General features: G+C 33.0%; 4 protein-coding genes across 4 annotated transcripts; 3 read left to right on the top strand and 1 right to left on the bottom strand.

Moving 5' to 3' along the window:
* The first annotated feature begins 1971 nt into the window (after positions 1 to 1971).
* Positions 1972 to 5195, top strand: LOC146912920 (uncharacterized). Its single transcript, XM_085718287.1, has 2 exons — positions 1972 to 3374; positions 4936 to 5195. Exon 1 carries the CDS (start codon positions 2012 to 2014, stop codon positions 3338 to 3340), a length of 1329 nt encoding a protein of 442 aa, XP_085574413.1. The 5' UTR covers positions 1972 to 2011; the 3' UTR covers positions 3341 to 3374; positions 4936 to 5195.
* Positions 5196 to 6341: 1146 nt separating this feature from the next.
* Positions 6342 to 8655, top strand: LOC146912919 (uncharacterized). Its single transcript, XM_085720807.1, has 2 exons — positions 6342 to 6416; positions 6995 to 8655. Exons 1-2 carry the CDS (start codon positions 6342 to 6344, stop codon positions 8348 to 8350), a joined length of 1431 nt encoding a protein of 476 aa, XP_085576933.1. The 3' UTR covers positions 8351 to 8655.
* A 6018-nt stretch (positions 8656 to 14673) lies between these two features.
* On the top strand, positions 14674 to 17104 carry LOC146912918 (uncharacterized). Its single transcript, XM_085720806.1, has 2 exons — positions 14674 to 15493; positions 16278 to 17104. The coding sequence occupies exons 1-2, from the start codon at positions 14674 to 14676 to the stop codon at positions 16625 to 16627; spliced, it is 1170 nt and encodes a 389-aa protein (XP_085576932.1). The 3' UTR covers positions 16628 to 17104.
* Positions 17105 to 25579: 8475 nt separating this feature from the next.
* On the bottom strand, positions 25580 to 27220 carry LOC146912917 (F-box/LRR-repeat protein 14-like). Its single transcript, XM_085720805.1, has one exon. The coding sequence runs from the start codon at positions 27218 to 27220 to the stop codon at positions 25580 to 25582; it is 1641 nt and encodes a 546-aa protein (XP_085576931.1).
* Between the last annotated feature and the right edge of the window lie 45 nt (positions 27221 to 27265).

Genomic DNA, 27265 nt, shown 5'->3' with positions numbered 1-27265 from the left:
GTTTGAATGTTTTTAGATTTTTCTTTTTAGCTTCTGATTTTTTAAAAAGTTATAACAAACGCATGCAATACTCTTATAAGTGATTATTTTTTTTGAAAGTGATTATTATTTTAGAAAAAATAATTATTTTTTCCTTACAACAAAATTATATCGAACAGGCTCTAAATTTATAGAACTTTTGTGATAGTGCTCTAAAAAAATGATATTGAATTATTTAAAGAGTGTTTGTTTCAAGTATATTTATTGTTACGAATAACTTTCTTGAAAATGTATGGATGGAAGTTTTATTGCTTTTTAAAAAATAATAATAATATTATGACTGAGGTTGTTTGTTTTAAGTTTATGAGATTTATTCGTAGGAATAACTTTCTTGATAATATAAGTATGGGACTTTTATTCCAAAGTATTTTATAAAAAAAAAAAAAAGTTTGGTTGTATAACAATATTAATATGAACCTTTATAATAGGGAGGTTAAAATATAGTTATGCATAAATTTATTGTCATCTTCATGACATCTTTATTCCTGCCCTTTTCTTTGGGAAAATTATTCTATTCCATGCAACATTTTATATCCAAGAATAAATTTGAATAAACTTATAACAAACGTAGGAATACATATTTAAATCAATTTATGTCCGAGAACTACAAAAATAATTTGAACAAACACTCTGTAAAACTAATATTATAATATTCTTGGGAAATTTATTCCCTAACCCTTTTATTTGGGAAATTGTTTATATTTTCGATATATGGTATGTTTTTGTAGGAAAAAAAATACTATATAAAGAAAATATAAACAATACTATATAGTATTTTCGATATATAGTATTGTATGCTTAGGAATAAAATTTAATAAATTTGTAACAAACATAAGCATGCACATTTATATCATTTTATTCTTAGAAATATACAAAGATCGATTGAAACAAACACACTTCAAATCATATTCCATCTCCAAACTAACAAACCTATTATGCCATGCCCTCTTTAGCATAGGATTCGCCCCTAGAGGTAGATCCAAGTAGATAAACAGAACAAACCTAACCCTACAATGTTGCTCTTAGCAAAATTGAGCCAGATGCCGAATGCCAGCCCAAAGCAACGCGTAACAGTTTTAAGGGTCCACGGGTTAGTCAAAAACTTCCTTTAAGGGTCCATTGTTCATGTTTATATTAGCATATTCAAGATGAATTACAAATAGCTTTTACTTTACTTTTGACAACTGTCGAAATAACAATAACCTGACAATTAAACTTTAGTTGCACTTATTTTCATTTCTTTTGTAAAAATGAAGGAAGCATAAGTTAGGTCTATGTCTCCCAAAATTGTTACATGAATGTTAGGAGTGTACTAAAACTAAAAAAAATTAGGTCATAAAATACAAGTTGGGATGGGTGAAATGGCGGAAGACCTCAAGTATTTTGGTTCAATACAAGATTGACCGGACCATTTTCTACAATTTTATTTGAGATTTTGTCAAAAAAAAAGCTATTTGAGATATATACAACTAGATATTTGACCCGTGCTCTGCACAGGTTTATTGTAAAGGGATTGACATACGAATAAGGATATAGCCAACAGGATTGGAATGAAATTGGTGCGATGCATTTTTTAGTATTAAATAAGTGTACAAAAAAAAGGCAAGAAGATAGGAATGAAATTGGTGCGATGCATTTTTTTAGATGAAATTTATTAGGTTAAATTACTGCTAACCTAATACAACAAATGAGCTGGAAAATATTGGGTTAAATTGCTGCAGTCCTAACAAAATTAATAAATAAGGATTTCGCGCTTCAAAGAGATATATACAAATTGGAGTATGACACTTTATTATTATCAATTTTTTTATTTTATAAATTTAAATTAAATTGATTGATAAAAAAAAAAGCTCATTAGGTTGTTTATATATTGAAGGAAGGAACAGTATTTACGGTAAGAACTGCCTCTTGTTCTGTTCTCATCGAAAATCCTCAAACCATCACCGAAACCGTGCGGCGCTCAAACCATCCAATGAAACGGAAGAAAAGAACTTCTTCCCTAAAATCTTCACCGGAAAATTTACCACAACCGAAACACACTGAAAATCCAACAAAAAGGAGGAAGAGAATTTCAGATTCCTATTTACCCGACGAGTGTTGGGAATGCGTCTTCAGATTCATCACCAACGATAGATCTTGCTTAAATTCCCTCTCTCTCGTATCCAAGCAGCTCCTCTCCATTACCAATAGTCTTCTATTTTCTCTCAGAGTCAAAGTGGAAACTCGTCCTTTCCTCCCTCTTCTCTTCAAAAGGTTCACCAACCTCAATACCCTCGACCTCACAGACTTCTATGATGACCACAACCTCGACGATCTTCTAAGTCAAATCTCAACTTTCCCATTAAAACTCACATCACTCAAACTCCCATTTGGATGCCGCTTTCCCGCAGATGGGTTGCAAGCTTTCTTGCAAAATATTACAACTTTGAACTCTCTCACTTGTTGCGCCACTGATTTTTGTTACATGGATCTGTCACCCATTGTTGATTGTTTCCCTTTGCTAGAAAAACTCAACCTCTGTCACCCTCGTGTCTTCAATTACGAGGAAACCAACTTCGTTAATACAATTCACCGTCTGTTATCCAAGTCTCCATGTATACAGCATTTGGAACTTCGTAGCACTAATTTTTTATATGATCAACATGTTGTTGATTTCTCTCTGCTTCTTAGTAATTTGGTGTCTATAAACCTTAGTGCTTGTCTTCATCTCACAGAAACAACCTTGTTTTCACTCGGTAGAAACTGTCCTTCGCTTATTGAAATCAAAATGAAATGCACGGGTATTGGGACAGCTAGGGTACGACATTCAAATTCTTTAGTTGAGTTTGGTGTATACCCTCAATTAAAGTCTCTCTATTTGGCTCACAATTACGGGTTAAGTGATGAAATCATCAAAATACTTGCTTCCATTTTCCCCAATTTAGAGCTACTTGATTTGGGTCATTGCTATATGATATCTGAAGGTATTTGTCAAGTTTTAAGGAAATGTTATAAGCTTAAACATTTGAACTTAGCTTTCTGTTCAAAAGTGAAACTACATGGAATGAACTTTGCAGTTCCCGAGCTGGAGGTGTTGAACTTGTCAAATACAAAGGTTGATAATGAAACACTTTATATGATCTCAAAGAATTGTTGTGGGCTTTTGCAATTATTACTTAAAAATTGTAATGGTGTCACAGAGAAGGGTGTGAAACATGTGGTAGAAAACTGCACACAATTGAGAGAGATTAATTTGGGGGATATCCATGTAAGTGACGAAAATAGGGAACTATTCTCGAGCCGTGGATGCCATCTTTGCTAGTATTCTGAAATTGCTATGCTGAAGTTTGAACACTGTAAGTTCTTTTTGTTTCAATATTTAATTCTCTGATAAATTTTAGTGTAACATGTTTATATATTGTGTCCAATGTAAAACAAATAGTTGGCTGCAGTGTTGTTAAGTGGTTACGCCATGGTGGAATGACAGATTTTTAACAACCATGGTAGTCAATTTGTGAAAGAATGCTGATGCCAACCATGGTGGCGCCATAAATCGCAATTCAGAAGTCAAACTTAATTTCTGTTTAGATTTAACTTGCAAGCTAATATGATGTAAATAAGGCATATAGCTTATGAATTGAATGATGATAAGTGTTTGAAGTATGTTCATAACTTACTTAAGCATCAATTACTGTGAATTCTATGAATTTCTTTAATTACTTATGCATGTCTCCCCTTTTAAGGTTCTCCAACTGAATTAAGAAAGTTAGAAATAATAAGAGTGAATCTCTCTTTCAAAGGTTTTCCGTAATCATCCCTATATTTGGAAGAGAATGAACCAACCAAACAAACTATCAGCAATACAATACAATACTATCAGTAACTACTCTAATATCTATTATTATATATTCTAACTGGTACCTGAAATACTTACATGTGTTTTGGTATTTTATACCTTAAAAGGAATATGCCTAGACATTCTAATGGAGTGATTACATACGAGTTGCTATGCGCTGATATGGGCCGCTGTTTTTTTTTTTATGAATTGTGAATTTAAAAATAAGGAATTTATTGGGGTTTGAAAAGGTAATAATCATGAATGAGACTATTGGATTTGCCTTTTTTTGATGTTATAATATATGAATGAAAGATGATGAACTAAAATGTATTAGTTCATGCATGAGTGAATATTGGACAGAAAGAATATTTCTTTTGTAGCAACGATCTGCTAAAACAATTCTACCTCCATCACCCTTTGCTGAAAAGCCTAACTTTATTAAAGTGGTTTTTACTGAAAAGTAAGTAATGACAGTAAAAAACTGGTTGTTGCAATCTACTACTGTAATCTTTGAAACATAATTATTGTAAATTGGCAGTTTTATTATATTTTGTTTTGTTGATGTTTTTCTGATGAATATGTCCATGATATGTGCCATTCTTGTTAGTGATTTTCTTCTGATAAATTGGCAGTTATATTGAAATCTTTACATGTTAATAAAGTTATTGTCTTGATTTCATTTCTTTGTGAAAAATAGTATTCTGCTATATATGTATGATCTTACGGATGAGTCATTCCTGCCTCTTTTTAAATGATACAAGAATCTAATAATGATGTTAATATTCAAAAAGCAAGAATTTTTTATGTAAGATCATATTCATGATGAAAATTTGCGAGCCAGAATGTTTGTAATTTTTCATTGTATATTCATGATATTTATATATTTTTAGTTTCATTTGTTTTTTTCGCTTGGAACTTTTGGAGGTAATGCTAAAATGACATCCCTGCACACAACTAGATGACACCATAGTATGCCATTTCTACGTTCATTTGTCATCTACATGCTTAAATATATCTATTTTTGGATTTGTTTGTTTGATACTAACAGTATAAACATATGTTGGTCATTTATGATGCAGTTTAAGGGAGTAAGATGATATACATCGTTGCAGTAGATATCCAGAAGAGATTATAGACTCGTCCAAGAACTGTTGTCGAGTTTTGTTTGGGATATGAAACTATCAAAGTCAAAATTATTTGGTTGTTAGCTCTTTTGTGTTTGGAAAAAAGATCTTCTACCTTATAGACTGTATTTTGGAAGAAAGAAGTTTTATTTGCATTAAAAAAAAAAACAAAAATTGCCTCAATCTTGTATTGAGATAATTGCCTCAGTCTTCTATGATCGATACTAAGGTCTTGCAGAGTTATGGTTATTTGTGTTTTCTTCTTTGACATGTGAACGTGTGGTAGTACTTTGGTGTTAAACCAAGTTTTTTACTAGTATAGTTTCCCTTTGAAATAATTGAAAGGGTTTCAAGAAGAAAAAGAGAATGAAAGCTCTACTAAGTAAGCTTTAGAAATACAAGAATTGTGTCTCACTTTCAAAATACAGGTTACAAGGCTATAAAAGTAATTATAGTAAATAATTACATTTAGTTAGAACAAATCAAATTTTTATTTGTGTCCTTAATTTTAGGAACAAACTAATAAATATTAATAAAGAGAGAATATTAACTTACTAGGCTTCATATATTTGCAACCAAACCAAATACTCATTTTGTCAATGAGTTATTCAATATTTAGTGTGATGAATGGATTTCAATTTTTTTATTCTATAGTTGAGGAAATTAGTATTGGTTCAGCCAGGACTGGTTTATGGGCAACAATAATATTGGTTGAAGTATCAACGATGTGAATAGAGAAATAAAATTTGGAAGTGAGCATGACCAGATTAGAAATAAATTGAAGCGTCATTCTGCTAGTAGTTACATACTGAAAATCTAACAAACAAATATATCCTATTTGCTTTGGAAATGAGATGGAAGAACTGGATATATTTGTAAATAATACATGGATTTCTAGCTAATACAACAACTTTGAACAAATATTAGAGCTTTTCGGTAACCCTATTACATCATATATATGCTCAATTTCTATGTGACTGTCCTACAAAACTGAAATCGGTTATAGTGATCCGGAAATTAGACGGATGTGAATGTGATGCTTTTTATACACAATTAGCCAAAAGCAAATATATTACACAAATCTTGCACTTCGAATTTCGAGTTACAAGTTGTCTTCCAACTCATCAGGCAAATACAATTCTCAATGGCAGCCTGTTTGAACAGAATAAGAAGCTTTAGGTCACATGAGAAAATAAATGAAAAATGGCAATAATCAGAAGTTCGAAGTGTTCTAAAGTGGTCGGTCAATCAACGGAATTTACACCTAGTGACTAGGAAATTGCTATTGTAAACTAATCACCTTAATGGTGGCAGCGTCCATGGCAGATGGTTTCAAATCCAAAGCAATACCATAGTGAAACATGGCTCTCTCATGCATGTTTCGCCTTTTTATAGATTTTGGCCATCAAAGCAAAGACATCGTTTTCAACGGGAGCGTACTCTTTAAGCTCGTGTAGGGCTTCTAATGCCTCGTCAAACCGTTCCAGACTCATCAATATGTTGGCCTTTTGATACATGGGGAGTAGATTTTTCTTATCTGCTAAAATAGCTTTCTCCATCACGGCCAAACCTTCCTCACTTCTCTAAGAAATCATAGAAAAGCTTAGTTTCAAAATATTGGATACAAAAACACAAGCAAACAATAACCGGAGTTCTAGCTTGTAGAACCACATGAAGGGCAGCAAGAGACTAACCTTCAGAGAATGCCAAGCAGTTCCAAGGTATGGCAATATCACAGAAGATTGTTGGTTAATTTAGAAAACACAAAAAAAAAAAAAATTGTCGCACGATAAATGGATAAGGTGGAAAAAATAATACTAAAAAAATAATTGTAAATAATTAAAGATATATAAATAAGAATGTTGAATAATTTTTTTTTTTTTGAAGGAGTTGAATAAAAAATATTAAAATCTAAGCATGAAGGATTGGAAGGAATCAAAGTGTACCTCACCGTAAATTATAGGAAACGAATGAAAATTTACCCTAAACATTGAACCTGTCAAATTTTACCAAGATTTACCATCTCCATCTTTCTGTTCTCATTTTTTACACAACATCTGTCACCGACAAAATATCAAACCTCTGTTTTTACACTCCGCGAAACCCTAACTCATCATCGGGCCGGAGGCACTCACAACAAATTGTTCACGTAGAAGCAGATTCATATTTACCCGACGAGTGTTGGGAATGCGTCTTCAGATTCCTCAACAACAACGATGACGAAAACTTTAGTTCTCTCTCCCTCGTCTCCAAGCAGTTCCTCTCCATCACCAATCGTCTTCGATTTTCACTCACTCTCAAAAGGGAATCACGCCTTTTCCTCCCTCTTCTCTTCAAAAGGTTCACCAACCTCAATACCCTCGACCTCACACACTGCTACAATGACTGCAACCTCAACGATCTTCTCATTCAAATCTCAACTTTCCCATTGAAACTCACATCACTCAAACTCCCAGGTGGATGCCGCTTTCCCGCAGATGGGTTGCAAGCTTTCTCCCAAAATATTACAACTTTGACCTCTCTCACTTGTTACGGTACTTATATTTTTTGTGAGAACGATCTACCCATTGATAATTGTTTCCCTTTGTTAGAAGAACTCAACCTCTGTCGCCCTCAGGTCTTCAATAACAATCAGACCAACTTCATTAATCCAATTCACAGTCTTTTATCCAAGTATCCATCTATACAACATTTAAAAATTTCTTACACTTATTTTCTAAATGATCAGCATGTTGTTGATTTCTCTTTGTATCTTGGTAATTTGGTGTCTGTTAACCTTAATGGTTGTCATCATCTCACAGAAACAACCTTGTTTTCACTAGTTAGAAACTGTCTTTCACTTAGTGAGATTAATATGGAAGGCACGTCTATTGGGAAAGAGACTATATGGCATTCTGGTGTATACCCTCAATTAAAGTCTCTCTATGTGGGTCACAATTCAGGGTTAAGTGATGAAATTATCAAAATGTTTGCTTCCATTTTCCCCAATTTACAGCTACTTGATTTGAAACAATGCTCGCAAATATCAGAAGGTATTTGTCAAGTTTTAAAGAAATGTTGTAAGCTTAAACATTTGAACTTAGCTTTCTGTTCAAAAGTGAAACTACATGGAATGAACTTTGCAGTTCCCGAGCTAGAGGTGTTGAACTTGTCATATACAACGGTTGATAATGAAACACTTTATATGATCTCAAAGAATTGTTGTGGGCTTTTGCAATTATTACTTAAAAATTGTAATGGTGTCACAGAGAAGGGTGTGGAACATGTGGTAGAAAACTTCACACAATTGAGAGAGATTAATTTGGGGAATATCCATGTAAGTAACAAAAATAGGGAACTATTCTCGCGCCGTGGATGCCATCTTTGCTAGTATTCTGAAATTGCTATGCTGAAGTTTCAACATTTACTTCTCTAAGAAATTTCCTTTTTAAAATGCATCTTACAAATTTGAATTATGATTGTCTAAGTAATAGTGTAACGTGTTTATATAATGTACAATGCAATTCAAATAGTTGGCTGCAGTGTTGTTGAAAGGCTACGCCATTGTAGGATGACAGATGTTTAACAACGATTGCAGTCAATTTGTGAAGGAATATCGATGCCCGCCATGGCAGCGCCATAAGTCGCAATTCAGCTGTTAAACTTGATTTATATTTTGATTCAACTTAAAGCTAATATGAAGTAAATAAGGCATATAGTTTATGGATTGAATAAGTTATGTAAGTATGTGTTCTGTATTGCTTTGAAGACAATTCATATAAAAATATCAGAAGCATATTTTTGTGTGGTAATATGTTTGGGATCGACATAACTTATTTTAGTATCAATTACTGTGAATTCAATGAATTTCTTTAATTTCTGCTCTGAGTGTTTTGTTTTGACCTTGGACAAACTTATTCTCTAATTGAATTAATTAAGAAAATAAGAAATAATAAGGGTGAATCCCTCCTTCAAGTTTCTACTCTATTCAAAGCTCATCCTCCAAACTACTGGGACTACTCTAATACCTATTATCCTATACTCTAACTGTTTCCTGAAAATGAGTGAATTGTGGACAAAAACAATTCAAGATTAGTATTACATAAGGACATCTTAGATTAATATGGCAACCTTTTGTTATATAATAACCTTCTTCTTAGTTCTGGATAGTTGCAGGGTTATACATATATGATCTTTCGGATATACGTGTCAGTAAAGTTATCGTCTTTATTTTGTTTCTTTGTGAAAAATACTATTCTGCTTTATATGTATGATCTTTCGGATATGTCATTCCAGCCTCTTTTAAAATGAGATAAGAATCTAATGGTGATGTTAATACTCTTATAGTTAAGATGGGTAAAGTAAACATGTTTGATGTCAGAGCATATTCATGATGAATATTTTAGAGCTAGAATATTTGTAATCTTTCATTGAATATTCATGATATGTATATAGTTTGAGTTTTATTTGTTTTTACCGCATGGAACTGTGGGAGGTAATGCTAAAATAATGACATTCCCTGGACACAACTAGAAAGTACCATAAAATCACATTTGTATGTTCTTTGTTCATCTACATGCTTAAATGTATCTATTTTTGGATTTGTTTGTTTCATACTAAATTTATAGTATAAACATAAGTTTGTCATTTATGATGATGCAGTTTAAGATGACGTACATCGTTGAAGTAGATATGCAGAAGAAATTCGAGACTCGTCCAAGAACTGATGTAGCTATCAAAGTCAAAATTATTTTGGTTTTTGGCTCTTTAGTGGAATGTTTTAACCGTTTAAATGAATTGCTTTAGTCTTGCAATAAACAATGCAATAATTGCCTCAGTCTTGCATTCAAATAGTTCGTCAGTCTTCTACGACCGATTCAAATTTGTGATGATTTGGTTATTTATGCTTTCTTCTTTGACATCTGAACATGTGGTAGTACTTTGGTGTTAAGCCAATGTGTTAAACAGAATATATTCACAACTACTGAGATGTATTGGTGGACACTATATAAAAGTGGCCCATCCTCAACATGCCCTAAGTTCAGCATCATCTAAAAAATTTGAAGATGAAATGAATAACTAAATGAAGAGAAATTAGTGAACTGGGAAATCCCTATTGTAAGCTAATCACCTTTGGTGGTAGCATCTGTTGCAGATGCTTTCAAATTCAAAAAGATGCTCTATCATGCATGTTACACCTTTTATAGATAATTCCCATCAAAGCAAATACACTACTTTCGTAGGGAGCATACTCTTTAAGCTCGTCTAGGACTTCAAAGCCTCGTCAAGCCTTTCCATGCTCATTAATATGTTGTCCTTTTGATGCATGGGGAGTAGATTTTTCTTATTTCCCTAGAGATATTGCACACAAATGAACGAATACACTCCTCCAGCATTTGTAATGCTCTTTATACACAATTGGCCGAAAGCAGACATGTTACTCAAATGTTGCACTTTAAATGTCAATTTACAAGTTGTGTTCCAACGCATCAAGAAAATACCATTTCTCAATGCATGTTGCACCTTTTATAGATATTCGCCCATCAATGCATAGACACTACCTTCAAAGGGAGCATACTCTTATCAACTTGGACTTCTAAAGCCTCGTCAAGCCTTTCGCGGCTCATTAGTATGTTGGCCTTTCTTATGTGCTAAAATAGCTCTCTCCATCATGACGAACCTATCATTCACTTTTCTGAGAAATCATAGTAAAGCATAGTTTCAAAATCTTGAATAGAAAAACACAAGTGAACGACAACTATAAGGTTGGCCTCAAAGTGGAGCAAACAATAGATGTATGCTTCTTACAAAAAAAAAAAGTATAACCACACACGTAAAGTACTATTGATTATATATCCATTCCTTTCCAAACTATAAGGTTCATAATAGCATGACAAGTACTTGGCATACGCACCTCCAATAAGATGCAATATAAGAAACAGAAAAAAAGCCATTTTATTAGCTCCAAACTCAAGCATAGGTATAAAGACATAAAATACCTCGATAAAACACATCAACTTAATATTTTTTTTAAAGAACAAACAAACTTAATCTTAATCCCAATCAAAACAAATTTTCCTACAATTCAACTTTGAAATATCTAAACAGTTAAAAAATATTACAAAATATTTATTAAAAGGCATATACCTACTTTTAAAAAAAAATACACATTTTCAGGATCGCTTCTTTTCTAAATATAATTTGCCTTTGTTTTTTATTTATCTTTTTTTTAGTCAAAAGAAAAATTATATTAAATAAAAAGAACTGGATAAAGAGTATGAGGACATTATACCTGACTCAAGTACAACAAAAAACGGGGATACACCATAATAAGTCGGACCAAGTGGATCGACCCAAATCTATCCTAACAAAAATTCACTAATCAGCAAGCGAACTCGTATACGGGCGCGAAACCAGGTTTAAAAAAATGAAAAGTGAACCTCTGCGAACACTACTAGAAAAAGCAAAATTAGAGAGGGAAATTAGTGACGGAAAAAATAAAATTCTTCACAAATTCCTTGGTCGCAAAATTTAGTGATGGAATTAGAGAGGGATTTCATGTTTTCCCTCTCAAAATTTCCCTCACTATTTTTTGCTTTTTTAGTAGTGGAAGAACAATTTATAGTTCGACCGTGAACACGATATCAAAATCCAAGTGCCAACAAATGCATAAAAGCTCTTTCGAGCTTGAAGAACGAGAGCGTAGAAAAATAAGACACATTGAAACCTGCAGATCTCAACATATTTAGAAACAACAGAGAATCAAAAAAGTTAGGCCAACATGTCATTTAAAAGATATTATTTTTTATTGTTGTATATTATTAATTATTATATCTTTTAGAAAGATGACAATAAAAAACACTGAAAACATGATAAATTAGTCACTGGATAATATTGTTGTACATTTCATACACGAGACTCATAACGACATCTTTATCAATAATGAAATCTTTACTATATTAAATATTTCTACATAGTTTTAGTTTACCATTTCATAGTATTTAATAACAACAGTTTCAATAATTTTATCATGGGAAAATTACACTAACCTCTCTTAAGGTCTCTTAAATAACACAAACACCAGATATATTTTTTAACTAAACCTTAATCTTCCTTTTTTTTTATATCAAATTGACAAGAACTTTTCTTATAATAAAACACAGTTTAAACTTTGTTAACACCATTTATTTTGAACAATTAACTTCATCATATGAGTATGAACTAATTTAATTTTCGACCATTTTTTCTTTTCATTTTTCACTAAGGTGATTTTTCTCAACTCATTGTTACTCAGTCAAGGTGGTTTAATTTTTAATCTTTAATGTAATAAAACGAATACATCGAAGATTATTTCCTTTTTATTAATCAACCATAATGTCCATCCGCCAAAATTCTTCTCATTTCTATATTCTCTTTTGATCTCTTTTGTAATTGTCAATGTTTGATTATATTTGGTGGTAAAAACAAATGTTGTTATTGTTTCTCCATTGTGAGAAAAAAAAACCTTCATTTAACTTAAACAGATACAAACAAACAAAGATAAAAACCTTATTTAACTTTTTTTTTGTTTTGTTCTAGTAGCGTAAGTGGCTAGAATTCACAATTTTCAATGGGGTGTCCGGTCATTAAACTTAATTGCGAAAAGAGAAAACAAATACAACCAAACAAAAATGACTGAAATTAAGGGTAGATTGATGTGTTTGGAAAATTAGAAGGGGTGCTGGTGTTATTTAAGAAAATCTTGAGGGAAGTCAAAGTAATTTGCCTTTTTATCATTAACGACGGGTTTATCATTAGTTTTTTTCCTTCTTATTTTCACAACTCACGTAGCATTGCAATGAGCTTTAATGCATAGCCCCCATTTCAAATTAGCCCGTGCGGAGCAGGGGCCTGTGCATAGGAACGGTTAAACGGAGCATGGGCCCGTGCTTAGCACCGGTTTGTTGCTAGTATACTAAATAATCCTTATTTATTAATTTTGTTAGGTCTACAACAATTTAACCTAATATTTTCCCGCTCATTTGCTATATTAGGTTAGCACTAATTTAACCTAACAAATTCCATCTAAAAAAATGCATCGCACCAATTTCATTCTTATCCTCTTGCTTTTTTTTTTTTGACAATATTTTGTACACTTTTTTTTTGAAGGAAATATTTTGTGCACTTATTTAATACTAAATGAATGCATCGCCCCAATTTCATATCCTTATTTATTAATTTGGTTATGTCTGCAGCAATTTAACCTAATATTTTCCCGCTCATCCTTATCCTTATTTATTAATTTTATTAGGTCTGCAGCAACTTAACCTAATAATATCCCTCTAATATGTTGCATTAGTTTAGCAGCAATTTAACCTAACAAATTCCATCTAAAATGCAGCGCACCAATTTAACCTAATAATTTCCCTCTAAAATGAGCTTTTCATTCCTATCCTGTTGTGTCATCGGTTGTATATATCTATTGTTTCTGTAGAATTTTTTTTTGACAAGTTGTTGTACACTTATTTAATACGTTTACAAACAGAATACTCTAATTTCCATCCAAACTCGGCTACCCTAATTTCTATGCAAACTCGACTATATATAGCAAACCCTAAACAGTGTTTCTCTAAAAAAAAACCTAAACCGTGGTAAATTACACAGACAGCAGAATCCCTTACTCTTTAATCTTATTAGGTTTGCAACAACTAAACCTAGAAAATTCCCTCCAAATGATCCTCATTAATTGCTAAGTGCTAACCCTAATTATGTATTTCCTTCCAACACTTCTTCAATTTGAAATTCAAAAAATTTTGTTAGAAACCATGAATTGCATTAAATTACATCTACTGCTATACCCCTTGAAAAATACACAACTCTTCAACCAAGCACACATCTTCAAAATAATTAATACAATGTATAAGATCTCTTATGTTATTAAATTCTATGATATATGCAGATATGATATGTATTTAGTTGGAAAAATATATTATTACTTTTAATAAATATCAAAGTGTAATTATTTTTTTCAGAGCTACACCTGTAATTTAGAAATTCTATTAATTGAAGTGACTTTGTTTTTCATGTTAGTAGAAATTTAAAACAATTATTACAAGTCAATTTTTGATGTTTAACTATAAAAGTAATAAATAAAATTGACCCGTACAACAATATAATATTGTATTCTTTTTATCTTTTTTCTTTATAATTTTTTAAAAAAAAATGAGAAGATAATGCCCCAATAATATATTGTGATAAAATAAAATAACAGTCTTTAATTGATTAGTTTTTCAAAACTAAAATGTAAAAGTTAATAAGATTCAAGTGTCATTGAAGGACATAGTAAAACAAATTTGATTGTAATATTGTATCTCTAGTAATCTAATTTGTGTTTATTGATCGACCCATGATCTTACGGGTTAAAGATTATTCATTGATCTCTAATAGTCGACAAGACCCGTGTGTCGCATGGGTCAAAAGTCTTGTTTTAACTTAAGCCAAACATTAACAATCATTCTTTTTTATCTCTCAAAAAAAAAATCATTCTTTTTTATTTTTAATTAAATTAGTTTAAAACAAATAAAAGGATTGCTCTACTTATATTGATCGAGTTTTGAGTTCAAAACAAAAAGCCCACTTTCTTGTATATATAAAAGGAACGAACAGTATTGTACAATACAAACTACCCCTTGTTCTGTTCTCACTCAAAACCCTAAACCATCACCGAAGCTGCCAATGAAAAGGAAGAAGATAACTTCTCTCAAATCTTCTTCACAACAATTGGTTAAAGAAGAAACATATTTATATTTACCTGATGAGTGTTGGGAATCTATTTTCAATTTCATCATTAACGACTACTGTCGTCGCTGTTTGATTTCTCTTTCCCTCGTCTCCAAACAGTTCCTCTCCGTAGCCAACTCTCTCCAATTCTCACTCACTATCTACAACTCAACACTCCCTTTCCTCAAACGCCTCCTCAAAAGGTTCATAAACCTCACATCGCTCCGTATCCGCAACCGCACCTTTCTCACAAATGGGTTACGAGCTTTCTCCCAAAACATAACAACTTTGACCTCTATCACTTATTATAACATGATTCTCTACGCCAACGACCTCTTAGTTATTGCCGATTGTTTCCCATTGCTCAAAGAACTAAAACTCGAACACCCTTCGGTCTACGATGAAACTAATTTAATTAATGGATTTGGTTATCTGTTATCCAAGTGTCAATGTTTACAACATTTGGATATTGAGCAAACTTCTTTTCTAAAGGATCAACATGTCGTTGACTTGTCTTCTTCTATGGGTAATTTGGTGTCTCTATGCCTTAATTCATGTTCGTATCTCACAGAATCAGCCCTATTCTCACTCGTTCGAAATTGTCCTTCACTTAGTGAGATCAAAATGGAAAGCACCACTATTGGGATAGAGAGTGTCGGATATTCTGATTCTTTGGTGCAGTTTTGTGTATATCCTCAATTGAAGTCTCTCTACTTGGGTAATAATGGATGGTTAAGTGATGAAAACATCGTAATGTTTGCTTCCATTTTCCCCAATTTGCAACCATAGTCACACGGTTCATAGTTCGCTTCGGTACGTGGTACGAATTCGGGTACGCGGTACGCAACTCTTAAGAGAATTCGGTACGTAGGGGGTTTACATAGTTGGTACGTTATGGGTTCGTGGTTTGTAAAAATATAATACTAGTATACTAAAAATAAAAATATTTTTTAGTGTTTTGAAACCAACAAATATTTAGTTACAAAAATAAAGATTTTGAAATATATTTCCTCAATATAATAAATTACACAACCGCATAAAATAGTTAAATAAAGTTATTTTTTTAACGGAAGTTAAATAAAGTTGAATAAGTTGAATCTTGAAAATTGAGGAGAAACCTCGTAAGCAGAAAGTAATAAACAGATTGTATCGGAAATTGCCATTTGTTTTGGAATCTCGTAAAAGAAGCGTGTGGTTTTTGTAACACAATCTTTTCTCTTTCTTAACACTTCATGTTCATCTACAGAACAAAAAATCAAACTTTTCATCTTCTTAGGTTCTTCTTTCTCCAACATCCATTTATTCCATATGTCAATTTCGACTCACAATTAATTAGAGAATGATGAAATTACCCCTTTCCTTCACCCTAAATTGCAATTCAAAACTGAAAAAATGAAAAACGGTGAGACTTTTGATCGGTTCTCTCTTCATCTTTCCGGTGCGTTGTTTTCTGCGAATTCAGACGCGAATTCGGACGAACCAGTTCGCAAAAGTACCGCGAACCGGTACGCGCGAACCAATTCGCGGTTCCCTTGAAAGTCACCGAATTATGTGACTATGTTTGCAACATCTTGATTTGCGTTGGTGTGATGGTATATCTGAAGGTATTTGTCAAGTTTTAAGGAGATGTTGTAAGCTTAAACATTTGAACTTAGCTTCCTGTTCAAAAGTGAAACTACATGGAATGAACTTTGAAGTTCCCAAGCTGGAGGTGTTGGACTTGTCAAATACAAGCGTTGATGATGAAACTCTTTATGCGATCTCAAAGAATTGTTGTGGGCTTTTGCAACTATTGTTGTATAATTGTGATAATGTCACATGGAAGGGAGTGAGACATGTGCCAGAAAAATGCACACAACTTGGAAAGATTTATGACTCTTATGGTTCTTGTTGGTCTGCTTCTGGGTGAGAGTGTTTGCTACTGTTGTGGTTCTGCAGCTTTGATTTTGCTTCAGGTCTGGCTTTTTGGTGGGGATTCTTTTGCGTTTCGGGTGTCATGTTTTGGTTCTGGTGGTTGTTGTTGTTTCTGGAATCGGAACTGCAGTTTTAGTGCAGGGTACATGTGTTTTCTTTTGATCTTTTAAGTTCATTTGATTGAAGTGAGTTTCTATCAGTTTTGAGATCTAGTGTTCTGCTTTTAGGTTGCTACTGCTGTCCTACTTTTCCTGGTTTTTCGATTAATTTTTTGCGCGTATTTGGGTACATCTTGTGCTCAGGTATGTGATTTTAGTTGGTTTCCTTATCTTATCTCCACGTCTAGTGTTCTTATATCCTACTTTAATGATTTTTCCAATTATTGCCTTTGCGATATTGTTTGTTCATGAATAAAACTGTGAACGGAACTGAATCGGTTCAATTTATGAATTATCAATCAAAGTTTGGTTTTTTGGTTTTTTTTAAATATCCCACATAGCTACTCAATTGCTCACATGTCACACTAATGCCTCAATCAACCATATTTACCTTTGACATTAGTTTTACGGCTCGTGCTACGATGCACAAGTGAAAAATGTGTTTGTATCATCCATGAATTTGTCTCCACCATTGGAACAATAAGTATCAGACTTAATGATATCACTATTTTACATAGAACATAGAATTGGTCCAGATTTAGATATAAATTATTTTTGGTACGTGTGTGTGTCTGCAATATATACTTATACCTATCACTATTTAAATCAAAACTAAATAAACCATCTTCCTCATACTTGAAAGCAATACAATCATAACATTAAATGAACAAGAGATTAACCTTCAAACAATGCAAAACAGTTCAAATTTTTTGTTGATTTGGAAAGCCATACGGAAATGATGTTCATAGCATTCAAATTTCTCCTATAGAAAGTATAACATTTCGAGTCCATACCGTTCTTTATAATTCTTTGCATCAACCATGAGTGCACATTCTTAATTCAGAAACAACAAGTTTCACTTTCATATCAGCAACACAAAATTCACCAACTCATATATTTAATATAAGAAGTTCTATAAACAAAAAAACAACAATAAAAATTTGAGATGACATCACTGACTTTGAGTCGATTGAAGGAGAAAAACTAATATTGTTTGATAGTAAGAAAAAGTGGAAACATGTGAACGAGATTGCCGCAAAGAAATCCTTCTAGATAGATTATCCATAGAGACAGTTTATTGATGTCTCCATTTTTTATATAGCAATAACCTTCTAGATAGAATTGTTGTCCTGTTTTGTTTGCTATATTGAACTATCAGTTAAAATTATTTTGGTTTTTGGCTCTTTCGAGTTAGGAAAAAAACCTTCTACCTTTTATCGACTGTATTTTGGAAGAAAGAACTTTTATCTGTTTAAAAGAATTGTCGTAGTCTTGCATTAAAATAGTTCGTCAGTCTTCTTTGACATGTGAACATGTGGTAGTACTTTATCGGAAAGAGAGAGAGACAGAGAGAGAGAGAGAGAGAGAGCTTTAGAAATACCTTTTTATGACTATTTTGTAATTCCAACTTATGAACAAACTTGGCCTAATTGAGATGTTTCTTTTGTTCTCAATTGATTTTGATCTGTTTTTCTGGTGTTGCCTAATTCTGTTCTTTCCGTGCTTCGGTGATCACTTTGCAGTGCAACTGAGCTTCTATCTGTTTTGCGGTCTAGTGTTCTGTTTTCGGGTTGCTATTGTTGTCCTACTTTTACGTTTTTTCCAATCACTGCCTTTGCAATTTTGTTTGTTCAAGAGCAAAACTGTGACAGATGGTTCATGAATTTATCAGAACCAATCTGAATTGGTTCAATTTATGAACTATCGCTAAAAATTTGGTTTTTTTCCGTCAATTTTTTGGTATTTCTTTTAACATCATCAATTGCTAAAATGTCACGCTGGTGCTTCCAATCACGTAATTTAATTGTGACATTACTTTTACTGCTAGTGATATGATGCACAATTGATATATGTGTTGTATTATTCAGAAATTTGTTTCCACCATTGATCCATTGGTGGTGGATATATATCACTATTTTACTTAGCATTATAGAATTAGCCTAGTTTTAGATATAAAATTTTGTTCATAGTTCGTACTCTAAATTATTGGATGTTAAAGTAAATTTAGCCCCTTTTTCTTTTCATGCAACATTCAACAGTGAGTTAGTTTCTATCAACATTAATTAAAACTTAACTAGCAGCTACTATAAGTGAGCTGTTATTTGCAATCTCAACCAGTTAACTTAAGCCGAGGCTCAGCTTTCGTATCGATTAATTTCCAAGAATTAGAAGGTTACTCAGCTTTTGCCGGTAACGAAGATGTGTCACTCTTCATATTGCACTATCAAGAACTAGATGTTTTCTTCTTTGACATGTGAACATGTAGTAGTACTTTGGTGTTAAGCCAATGTGTTTCCCTTTGCAATAATTAAAAGCTCCATTGATTAAGCTTTAGGACTACCATAACTACTTTATACTTGTTGTCGTCAGTGTTTTATCATGAGAATTACTTTATGCAGCTTGATTAATTATGTCCATAATTTTGATAATTGATAGTGTGATATGTTGGTGTCGTCAATCGTCATTATGCCTATCATGTTATTGGTTCAGCCAGGACTGGTTTATGGGGAAAAAATATTGGTTAAAGTGTCAACAATGTGAATTGAGGGATAGAATTGGTTGTTAAGTTTGTAGTCCGTATAATTGTTCTCTCTTTATGTAATGTGAATTGAGAGGAAAAATAGAATTATCGTAAACATGGTGAATGATAGAAGGACTTCCTAATTAAATATAAAATAGCTTCTGAGACATGCTACAGTAATTCTGGAGATTTTGGTTTATGAACAGGTTAGAAATAAACAGAATATATTCATAACTATTGAGATTTTGGTTTATGAACATGCCCTTGATGGATTTCTCGTTAATACAACAATTTTCTACAAATAATGGAGCTTTTTGGTAACCATGTTACGACATATATATACTCGAATCCGGATGTGAATGTGATGACGGCTGCATGAATCCTATGGGACGCTTTTTGGACCACAATTAGGCGAAAGAAAATCAAAGAAGCTTCAGGTTATTTGAGGCTTCACAATGGCAGATTTTTTGAACAGAATATGAAGCTTCAGGTCACATGAGAAAATAAATGAAAATTGACATTAATCAGAAGTTTCAAGTGTTCTAGAGTGGCCTTCTTTGCTAGTATTCTGAAATTGCTATGCTAAAGTTTGAACACTGTAAGTTGTTTTCTTTTTTAATACAAATGATTTTCCGTCATTGAAATAGATTTTTCCTTGATTCGAAACAAGACATGATAAATAAATTACATAGAAATTATTGAAAGAAAACTAAAAGTGGTCACAAACATGATATTCTTATAGTTATGTTACTAAAAAAAGTAGTTTTGTTATGTCAAGTATGGGATTCAACGTCAACAGACTATATTTTTAAATATCATATTAAAGTCGAGATAATGCTATGGGACAGTTTTAGCTTCATTTACTATGAAAATGAAACATACTAAAGTGGGAATCCATGTTCTGCATCATGGAAATTTGAAAAGCTTTAAAAAAATTGAAGCAGGGAAGACACAACAAGATATAGATGGTTTATTATAGAATAGGAGTCCATTTGTTCTGTAGACATATGCAAGCCCTTCAATATTGGCAGATACATGTTATTATTCTTTTTATCAAATTTTAATATAAATTCTAAATTCATTTTGATCTGTTTTTAGCAGATTGTTTCTTCTGTTGACGGCTTTTTGTATCTGCGCTCGTTTTGGAAGGGATGTTTTTGGGTGTGTTCTTTCGGTGCTTCGGTGATCACTTTGCAGTGTAGCTGAGAGAAGTTTTCTTTGTTCTGATTGGTCTTTTTCTTGTGCAGCATTTATTCATATTGCTTCTGGGTGAGAGTGTTTGCTATGGTTGTGGTTCTGCAGCTTTGATTTTGCTTCAGGTCTGGACTTCTGGTGGGGATTCTTTTGCGATTCAAGTGTTATGTTTTGGTTCTGGTGACTGCTGTTGTTTCTGGAATCGGAACTGCTGTTTTTCAGTTGCTACTGCTGTCCTACTTTTCTGGTTTTTCCGTTCATATTTTGCGCGTATCTGGGTACATCTTGTGCTCGGGTGCGTGTGATTTTAGTTGGTTTCATTAGCTTATTTTCATGTCTAGTGTTCTGTTTTTGGGTTGCTACTTATATCTTACTTTTATGATTTTTCCAATTATTACCTTGGCGATTTTGTTTGTTCATAATATAACTGTGACGGATGGTTCATGAATTAATCTGAACCGAACTGAATTGGTTCAATTTATGAACTATCAATCAAAGTTCAGTTTTCCGGTTTGGTTTTACCAATCCTACATAGCTAGTCAATTGCTCACATGTCACGCTAGTGCTTCCAACCACCTAATTTAACTTTGATATTAGTTTAACGACCAGTATTTTGATGCACAATTGAAAAAATTGTTGTACCATATTCACAAATTTATTTCCACCATTGGAACAATAAGTTTCAGACTTAATGATCCATTGGTGAATATCACTATTTTACTTAGCATCATAGAATTAGCCTTTTTTTTTTTTTTGAAAGAATAGAATTAGCCTTTTTAAACACTAAGCATTCAACTGTCTACCTAAAATGAAAATAAATGATTAATCACACATTTCTTTGATGAGTGAGTGAGTACAAGAAAAGAGAGTATATATCAATGCATCATACAAACATGTTATACATGTTTACTTATGTGGGCCGGCCTAAAAGCCCTAAAATGATTTTTTTTTCACGGATTAAAGCTTGGCCGTTTTATTTAAATATGTTTTTAAAAAATCCTGAGCCTAATCTATGCAAGAAAAAAATAAATTTTGTCTAACTCGGTTTAAAGTAGACTCGGTGGATCTGACATATTTCCATCCTTCAATATATATAATTATTTTAGAAGAAACTTAAGATATATAAATACTACTGCAATATACACACACACATAGTAGTTATCAACTCTTTGGTGTTTTTTCAATCAGAAATTCAAAATTATGAACTTCGTGGCAATAGCTTGCTCAACACATTGAACTGAACAGTTTGATGGATGAAACTCAAGAACTTCATACTCTCTCTCTAACCAAATCCTTACACAGTGCAAGAGTTTGTTTCACATCAATTTTTGTTTAAGTGTAGTGTAGTAAAATTTCAATTTGAGTGTAGTGTAGTAAAATTTCTTATATACAATGATTAGATCTAACAAAAGTCGCATACACTCAATGCCATGAAGTGCGGAGTTGTATGTTTAAACCTGAGCGCCTGCACATCAAAGAGTTGTACTTACCGACTAGAATTTTGATATTTGGTTGGAGAAGAATTGTACGAATGAGTAAAATCATACAAAAATTGAAAAACAAAAAATATGGTAGAGAGGAAAAAGAAAATGATTCTGATAGAATTGGTTAGGACTTGGGAGACTATTCAAGGTTGAGCTAAGCTTTATAGTGTGTGGCGTTTAGACGTCAGGTCTTTAGGGGTAGAGCGATGATAGGGATTGGTATTATGAGGTGATATATACGTTTCAAAATTGAGTAGAATGAGAAGCTCCGGGAAGTATTTTAGTTGAGGTTTTACCTCCATGATAACTAGCTTTTCAATGAGCTAATATATAGACTGCAGCCACTGAGACGTCGGCTCTCAGGGGCAGTGTTATGATAGATATTAGGTCCTATTGGGTGCTTAAGGTCCATATCTGGTACGATGAAGAAGTTCCACAACGAGTAGTATGAAATGATGAAGGGAGTATTTAAGTGATTCAATTTTTCATATACTTTGCAAGGTGAATATGTGTTATATTTTTTCTGACGATTTATTTCAGAATTATACTAAAATGCATTCATTTTTATAAACTAATCATGGCCTTTTGATAGAAAAAAGTGGCACCATATATTTTTTTTCTTAGTGTGTAACTGTGAATTAAAATGACTGTTGGAAATGAATAAACTGATCAAGGCACTATAACACATGGCATGTAATTGAACTTTTATATCTATTAAAACTTCCAAGAGAAATTTGAGTTCTCTGAACTTCATTTCCGTATGGCTTTCGGAAATAAACCACAATCTTTTAGAACTGCTTTGCATTGTTTCATGGTGAATTTCTTGTTGCACTTGATGTGCTTGAGATTATTAAATTATGCTTTTAATGATTTCTCAAAGAAGTGAAGAAGCGGTGGCTGTAATGCAGAAAGCTATTTTAGAAGATAAGTAAAATCTACTCCCCATGTCTCAAAAGGCCAACATACTAATGAGCTTTGGAAGTCCTAAACGAGCTCAAAGAGTACACCCTCTACGAAAGTAGTGTCTTTAGATTCGAACCATCTTCAACAAATGCTGCCACCATTACGATGATTAGTTTACAATCCTGTTGGGCTGATTCAAAACACTAACAATTTTTCAAGTTGACTAATTTCATGCTTTCTGATAATTTAAAAGATTATTGATTAACCACTCAAAATATAGTAACGGGCTGCCATTAAGTAATATAGTATCTAGCTGATGAGTTGGAAAACAATTTGAAACTCGACATCTGAAGTGCAAGAGTTGAATACTATATTTTCTTTCGGATATTTGTGTATAAAAAGCTTGACAAAAGCTGGAGTAGTAGTCATTCATGCCGCCATCACTCTAAATTTACAGATCACTGTAACTGACTTTAGTTTTGTAGCAATAGCATTCATGCATATGTTGTACAAAATCTTTGTAATGGTGAGAAATCAAAGAATCCTTTGTTTATCCATTATTTTATACCCGCACTGGTTAAAAAAAAATTTCAAATTTCTCAAATCTTTGTAGCTCGAATCTAACTCCTCCAGACTGTCACCATCTTATAATTATGATCTTTGTGGAATCTGCATAGCCCTTACATCGGTGTTGTTATAGTCCAGTTTTTCCTTCTTCCAGTTATGGATTTGAAGACTTCTGAATTGTGACTCTGTTTTCAAATATCAAATTGTAATGAGGGAGGACTTATGTGTTTTTGTGCAAGTGTCGAGAGCTTTCCTTTCATTGTCTGCGGTGGTTATGGTTGAATCTTCTAGGAGGAGCAAGCTATGATGAGAAAGAACAAGCTTTTACTGGACACTTGTATTCTATCATATGTAAATAATTTTAAGTAGAAATATTTGTATTCAAGGTTTTAGTTTTCTATAATGGGTGGGGGCATACTTGTATTCAAATATATTGAAGTTGTTATAAGTTTTTCCGAAATGTTTATCAAATGGTTTACAATAAATATTTTTATGTGATAATGGTTATCAAATTGAGACATTGTATTGTTTCTAGTCTGAAAGATTTGTATTATTGATAGGTTCGCTTTCAATATACGTTGCAGCTTATACGAAAATAATCAAATAATTAAAAAGGACTTTTAATAAGCCATATGGCATTCATTAAAAGAAAATAATCAAATATTTTTATTAATTTTTTATTAATTATCATGTGATTTTCCTGCGGATTTTCTTGCCAGAATATTCAAGTTCCTGGGGATTTTTGTTGCGGAATTATCTGCCGTATGTTCACAGGAAGCGCATACACGGGCAGGGAAACTTATCCAGTTCTGCCCAATGATTTCCTGCGGATATTTTGCACTTTAACTGAGGAAATTTCCGCAGGAACATTTCCTGCGGTTACTGAAATCCTCAGGAAACAATTACCCACGAAGGTTATACCTGGGAACCTAAATCCTTGGTAAAATCTGCAGGAAACTGGTTTCCTGCGGAATTTTCACCCAAATCCGCAGGTAATTCCGCAGGAAAATCGAGAGATTCTAGTAGTGAAAGGTCTGGACCTAACCTATGGTTGATATATTTCATGATTCGGAATAAACACTAACCCAAGGTTAATACATTTCATCAAATTTCGGCCGCAAATAAGGCATAGGTAACTAGAGAAATTCATTAATCCAGCTAGACAGGACTGTGGCTCCAATGATTATTACAAAACAATTAGTTGAAATATCCCAAACTTGCTTAAATTTCTTTCAACTGCAACCATCTTCCCTGTGACGACAATAAAGAGATGTTATAGCATATATTAATGAGAATGAAAATTTATCAAAAATATGAAATATTTTTGACCTGTTTATAAAATAAAATTAATCAAAATTCTTCATAAGCATAAAATTTGGGAATTAATTAATAACAAGGAAAATAATTTCTTGTTGATTTTGTTCAAATTATATGTTTTTCTAGTCACTGTTATTGAAGCTCATATCCTGCTATGAATTGAAATTAACATCAATATACCAGGACAAAATCACACAGTGCAAGAAAAACACCAAGACATAATCACTACACTAATACTAACACTTCCTAAATCGGAACTACAATAGATAATTTGCATCAATCGAAGTAATAATTGATACTTCTCTAATTCATAAATCACCTGATCTAATATGTGGTTTTTCATATGGTTCTAACAAGAAAAGGTTTAAGAACAATAACAAGGACTGTCATATTGTTTAGCTTAAGAAAAATTGCAATATTACATACAGCATCAGTAATGACATCAAATCCTTTGTAAAGTTACTAAAATAGAAAAAACATCGTAATTAAAATTACATTTGAAAAATTATTCATAATTTACTTATTTTATTTTTAATTTGTAATCACAATTCCACCAATTGAACGATGGCTGATTTTCTCAAATATCATACTCTCGATTCTACAATTCCACAAAATGAAAGTTTAAAAGTCATTGAGTCAGTCAACATCAATCAAGTAATGTAGCAAATAGACTGATAAACCAAATAGAAGTTACAAAATTATTCTAAGAATCTAAAATAACACTGCCCAGAAAAACAAGACAGTTTTTATTTTTCGGAGAACAACTTACAGTGTTTAAAATGCAGCATAGCACTTAGAGAAAATTAGCAAAGAAGGCATCCACGACGAAAGAAGAGATTCTTATCTCTGCCACTTAATTTAAAATCCCCCAAATTGATCTCTCTCAGTTGTTTGCAATTTTTTACCATATGTTTCACTCCCTTCGCTGTGACATTATCACAATGTTCCAATAACAGTTGCACAAGCCCACAACAATTCTTTGAGATCATATAGAGTGTTTCATCATCAACTTCTGTAAATGACAAGTTCAACACCTCCAGTTTGGGAACTCCAAAGTTCATTCCTAGTAGCTTTACACTTGAACAGTGGGCTAAGTTCAAATGTCTAATCTTACAACACCTCCTTAAAACATGACAAATACTTTCAGATATGCTACGACACCTTTGCAAATCAAGAAGCTGCAAGTTGGGGAAAATGGAAGCAAACAATATGATATTTTCATCTCCTAACCAATGATTGTCGCCCAAATAGAGAGACTTTAATTGAGGATGTACACCAAAATCTGTCAAAGAATCGGAATTCTCTACGCTCTTTCTCCCAATACTTTCCATTTTGATATCACTAAGTGAAGGGCAGTTACTAGCGAGTGCAAACAGCGTTGATTTTGTGACCTCATGGCAAAGACTAAGGTTTATTGACATCAAATCACCAAGAAACGGAGACAACTTAACAACATGTTCATCATTCAAAAACGGAGTGTCGGTAAGATCCAAATGTTGGAAACGTTGACAATTGGATAACAACCAAAAGATTCCATCATAACTATGCCCAGTGCAATATCGAAGGACAAGCCTCGTTAAGGGAATACCTTTTCTTGCGATAGAGTAGAGCAACTTATCTGAGATAACCAAATCTTGCAAATTAAGACAAGTCAAACCCTTCAAACTCACCAATGAGTTGATAAGACGTGAAGCAGTGAACACACAGTTATCGTTGGAAAAGGATAAAGACGTCAATGTTGGTCTCTTGCGGAGAGCAGAAGCAATGCCTACATTGGTTAATAGATCACAATCAAACATGGTGACTTCTTCGAGAAGCTTACAGTTGCTGAACAAGTAGAAAAGTGGTTGGTTTTCTGTCGGAAATCTAGAAAGATTAACCTTGCGGAGTTTGGTAAGTTCCATTGAAAGAGCCTCTACCCCATCACGATAGCAAGGGTCATCCGTGTAATCTTTGTGGCAACTGAGGTCGAGTTCTTCAAGCAAAGGGAAGCATTCCGCGATAAGGAACAAGTCAAAGTTAGTGGAACGAGTAATGCAGGAACACGTGAGAGTGGTCAAAGTTTTAATCTTTTTGGAGAAAGCTCGCAACCCATTTGCGGGAATGGTAGGTTGATTGGAGATGTTGAGAGATGTGAGTTTCAAAGGGAAACGAGAGGTTTTACGAAGAAGACAGTCGAGGTCACCATTGTAGCGCGAGAGGTCGAGGGAGTTGAGGTTAGCGAACCTTTGGAAGAGGCTACTGAGGAAAGGGACTGTTGGATTGACGACAGTGAGTGAGAATCGGAGAGGGTCGATGATGGAGAGGAACTGTTTCGAGACAGTGGAGAGAAGATACAGGTAGCGTCGATTGTTGTTGTCGTCGATGATGAATTTGAAGATTAATTCCCAACATTCATCAGGTAAATACGAAGATTTAAAAGAAGATGTCCTCTTCCTTTTCATTGTGATGATTTGAGGGTTAACATAAAACTTTTATGCTTCAATTCA

Source organism: Medicago sativa, chromosome 6 (assembly GCF_051527215.1).
Source record: "Medicago sativa cultivar Bolivia chromosome 6, Bolivia_mono, whole genome shotgun sequence".
Lineage (NCBI taxonomy): Eukaryota > Viridiplantae > Streptophyta > Magnoliopsida > Fabales > Fabaceae > Medicago > Medicago sativa.
The sequence above is the reverse complement of the archived record's forward strand: the minus strand, read 5'-3'. Positions and strand labels throughout refer to the sequence as shown.

Excerpts from the sequence above, each read along its gene's own strand:
- LOC146912920 (XM_085718287.1), top strand. The coding sequence starts at position 2,012 with ATGAAACGGAAGAAAAGAACTTCTTCCCTAAAATCTTCACCGGAAAAT.
- LOC146912919 (XM_085720807.1), top strand. The coding sequence starts at position 6,342 with ATGGCTCTCTCATGCATGTTTCGCCTTTTTATAGATTTTGGCCATCAA. Across the intron at positions 6,417-6,994 it reads ACATCGTTTTCAACGGGAGC|ATTTACCATCTCCATCTTTC; the intron begins GTACTCTTTAAG and ends AATTTTACCAAG.
- LOC146912918 (XM_085720806.1), top strand. The coding sequence starts at position 14,674 with ATGAAAAGGAAGAAGATAACTTCTCTCAAATCTTCTTCACAACAATTG. Across the intron at positions 15,494-16,277 it reads GTTTGCTTCCATTTTCCCCA|GTTTGCAACATCTTGATTTG; the intron begins ATTTGCAACCAT and ends TTATGTGACTAT.
- LOC146912917 (XM_085720805.1), bottom strand. The coding sequence starts at position 27,220 with ATGAAAAGGAAGAGGACATCTTCTTTTAAATCTTCGTATTTACCTGAT.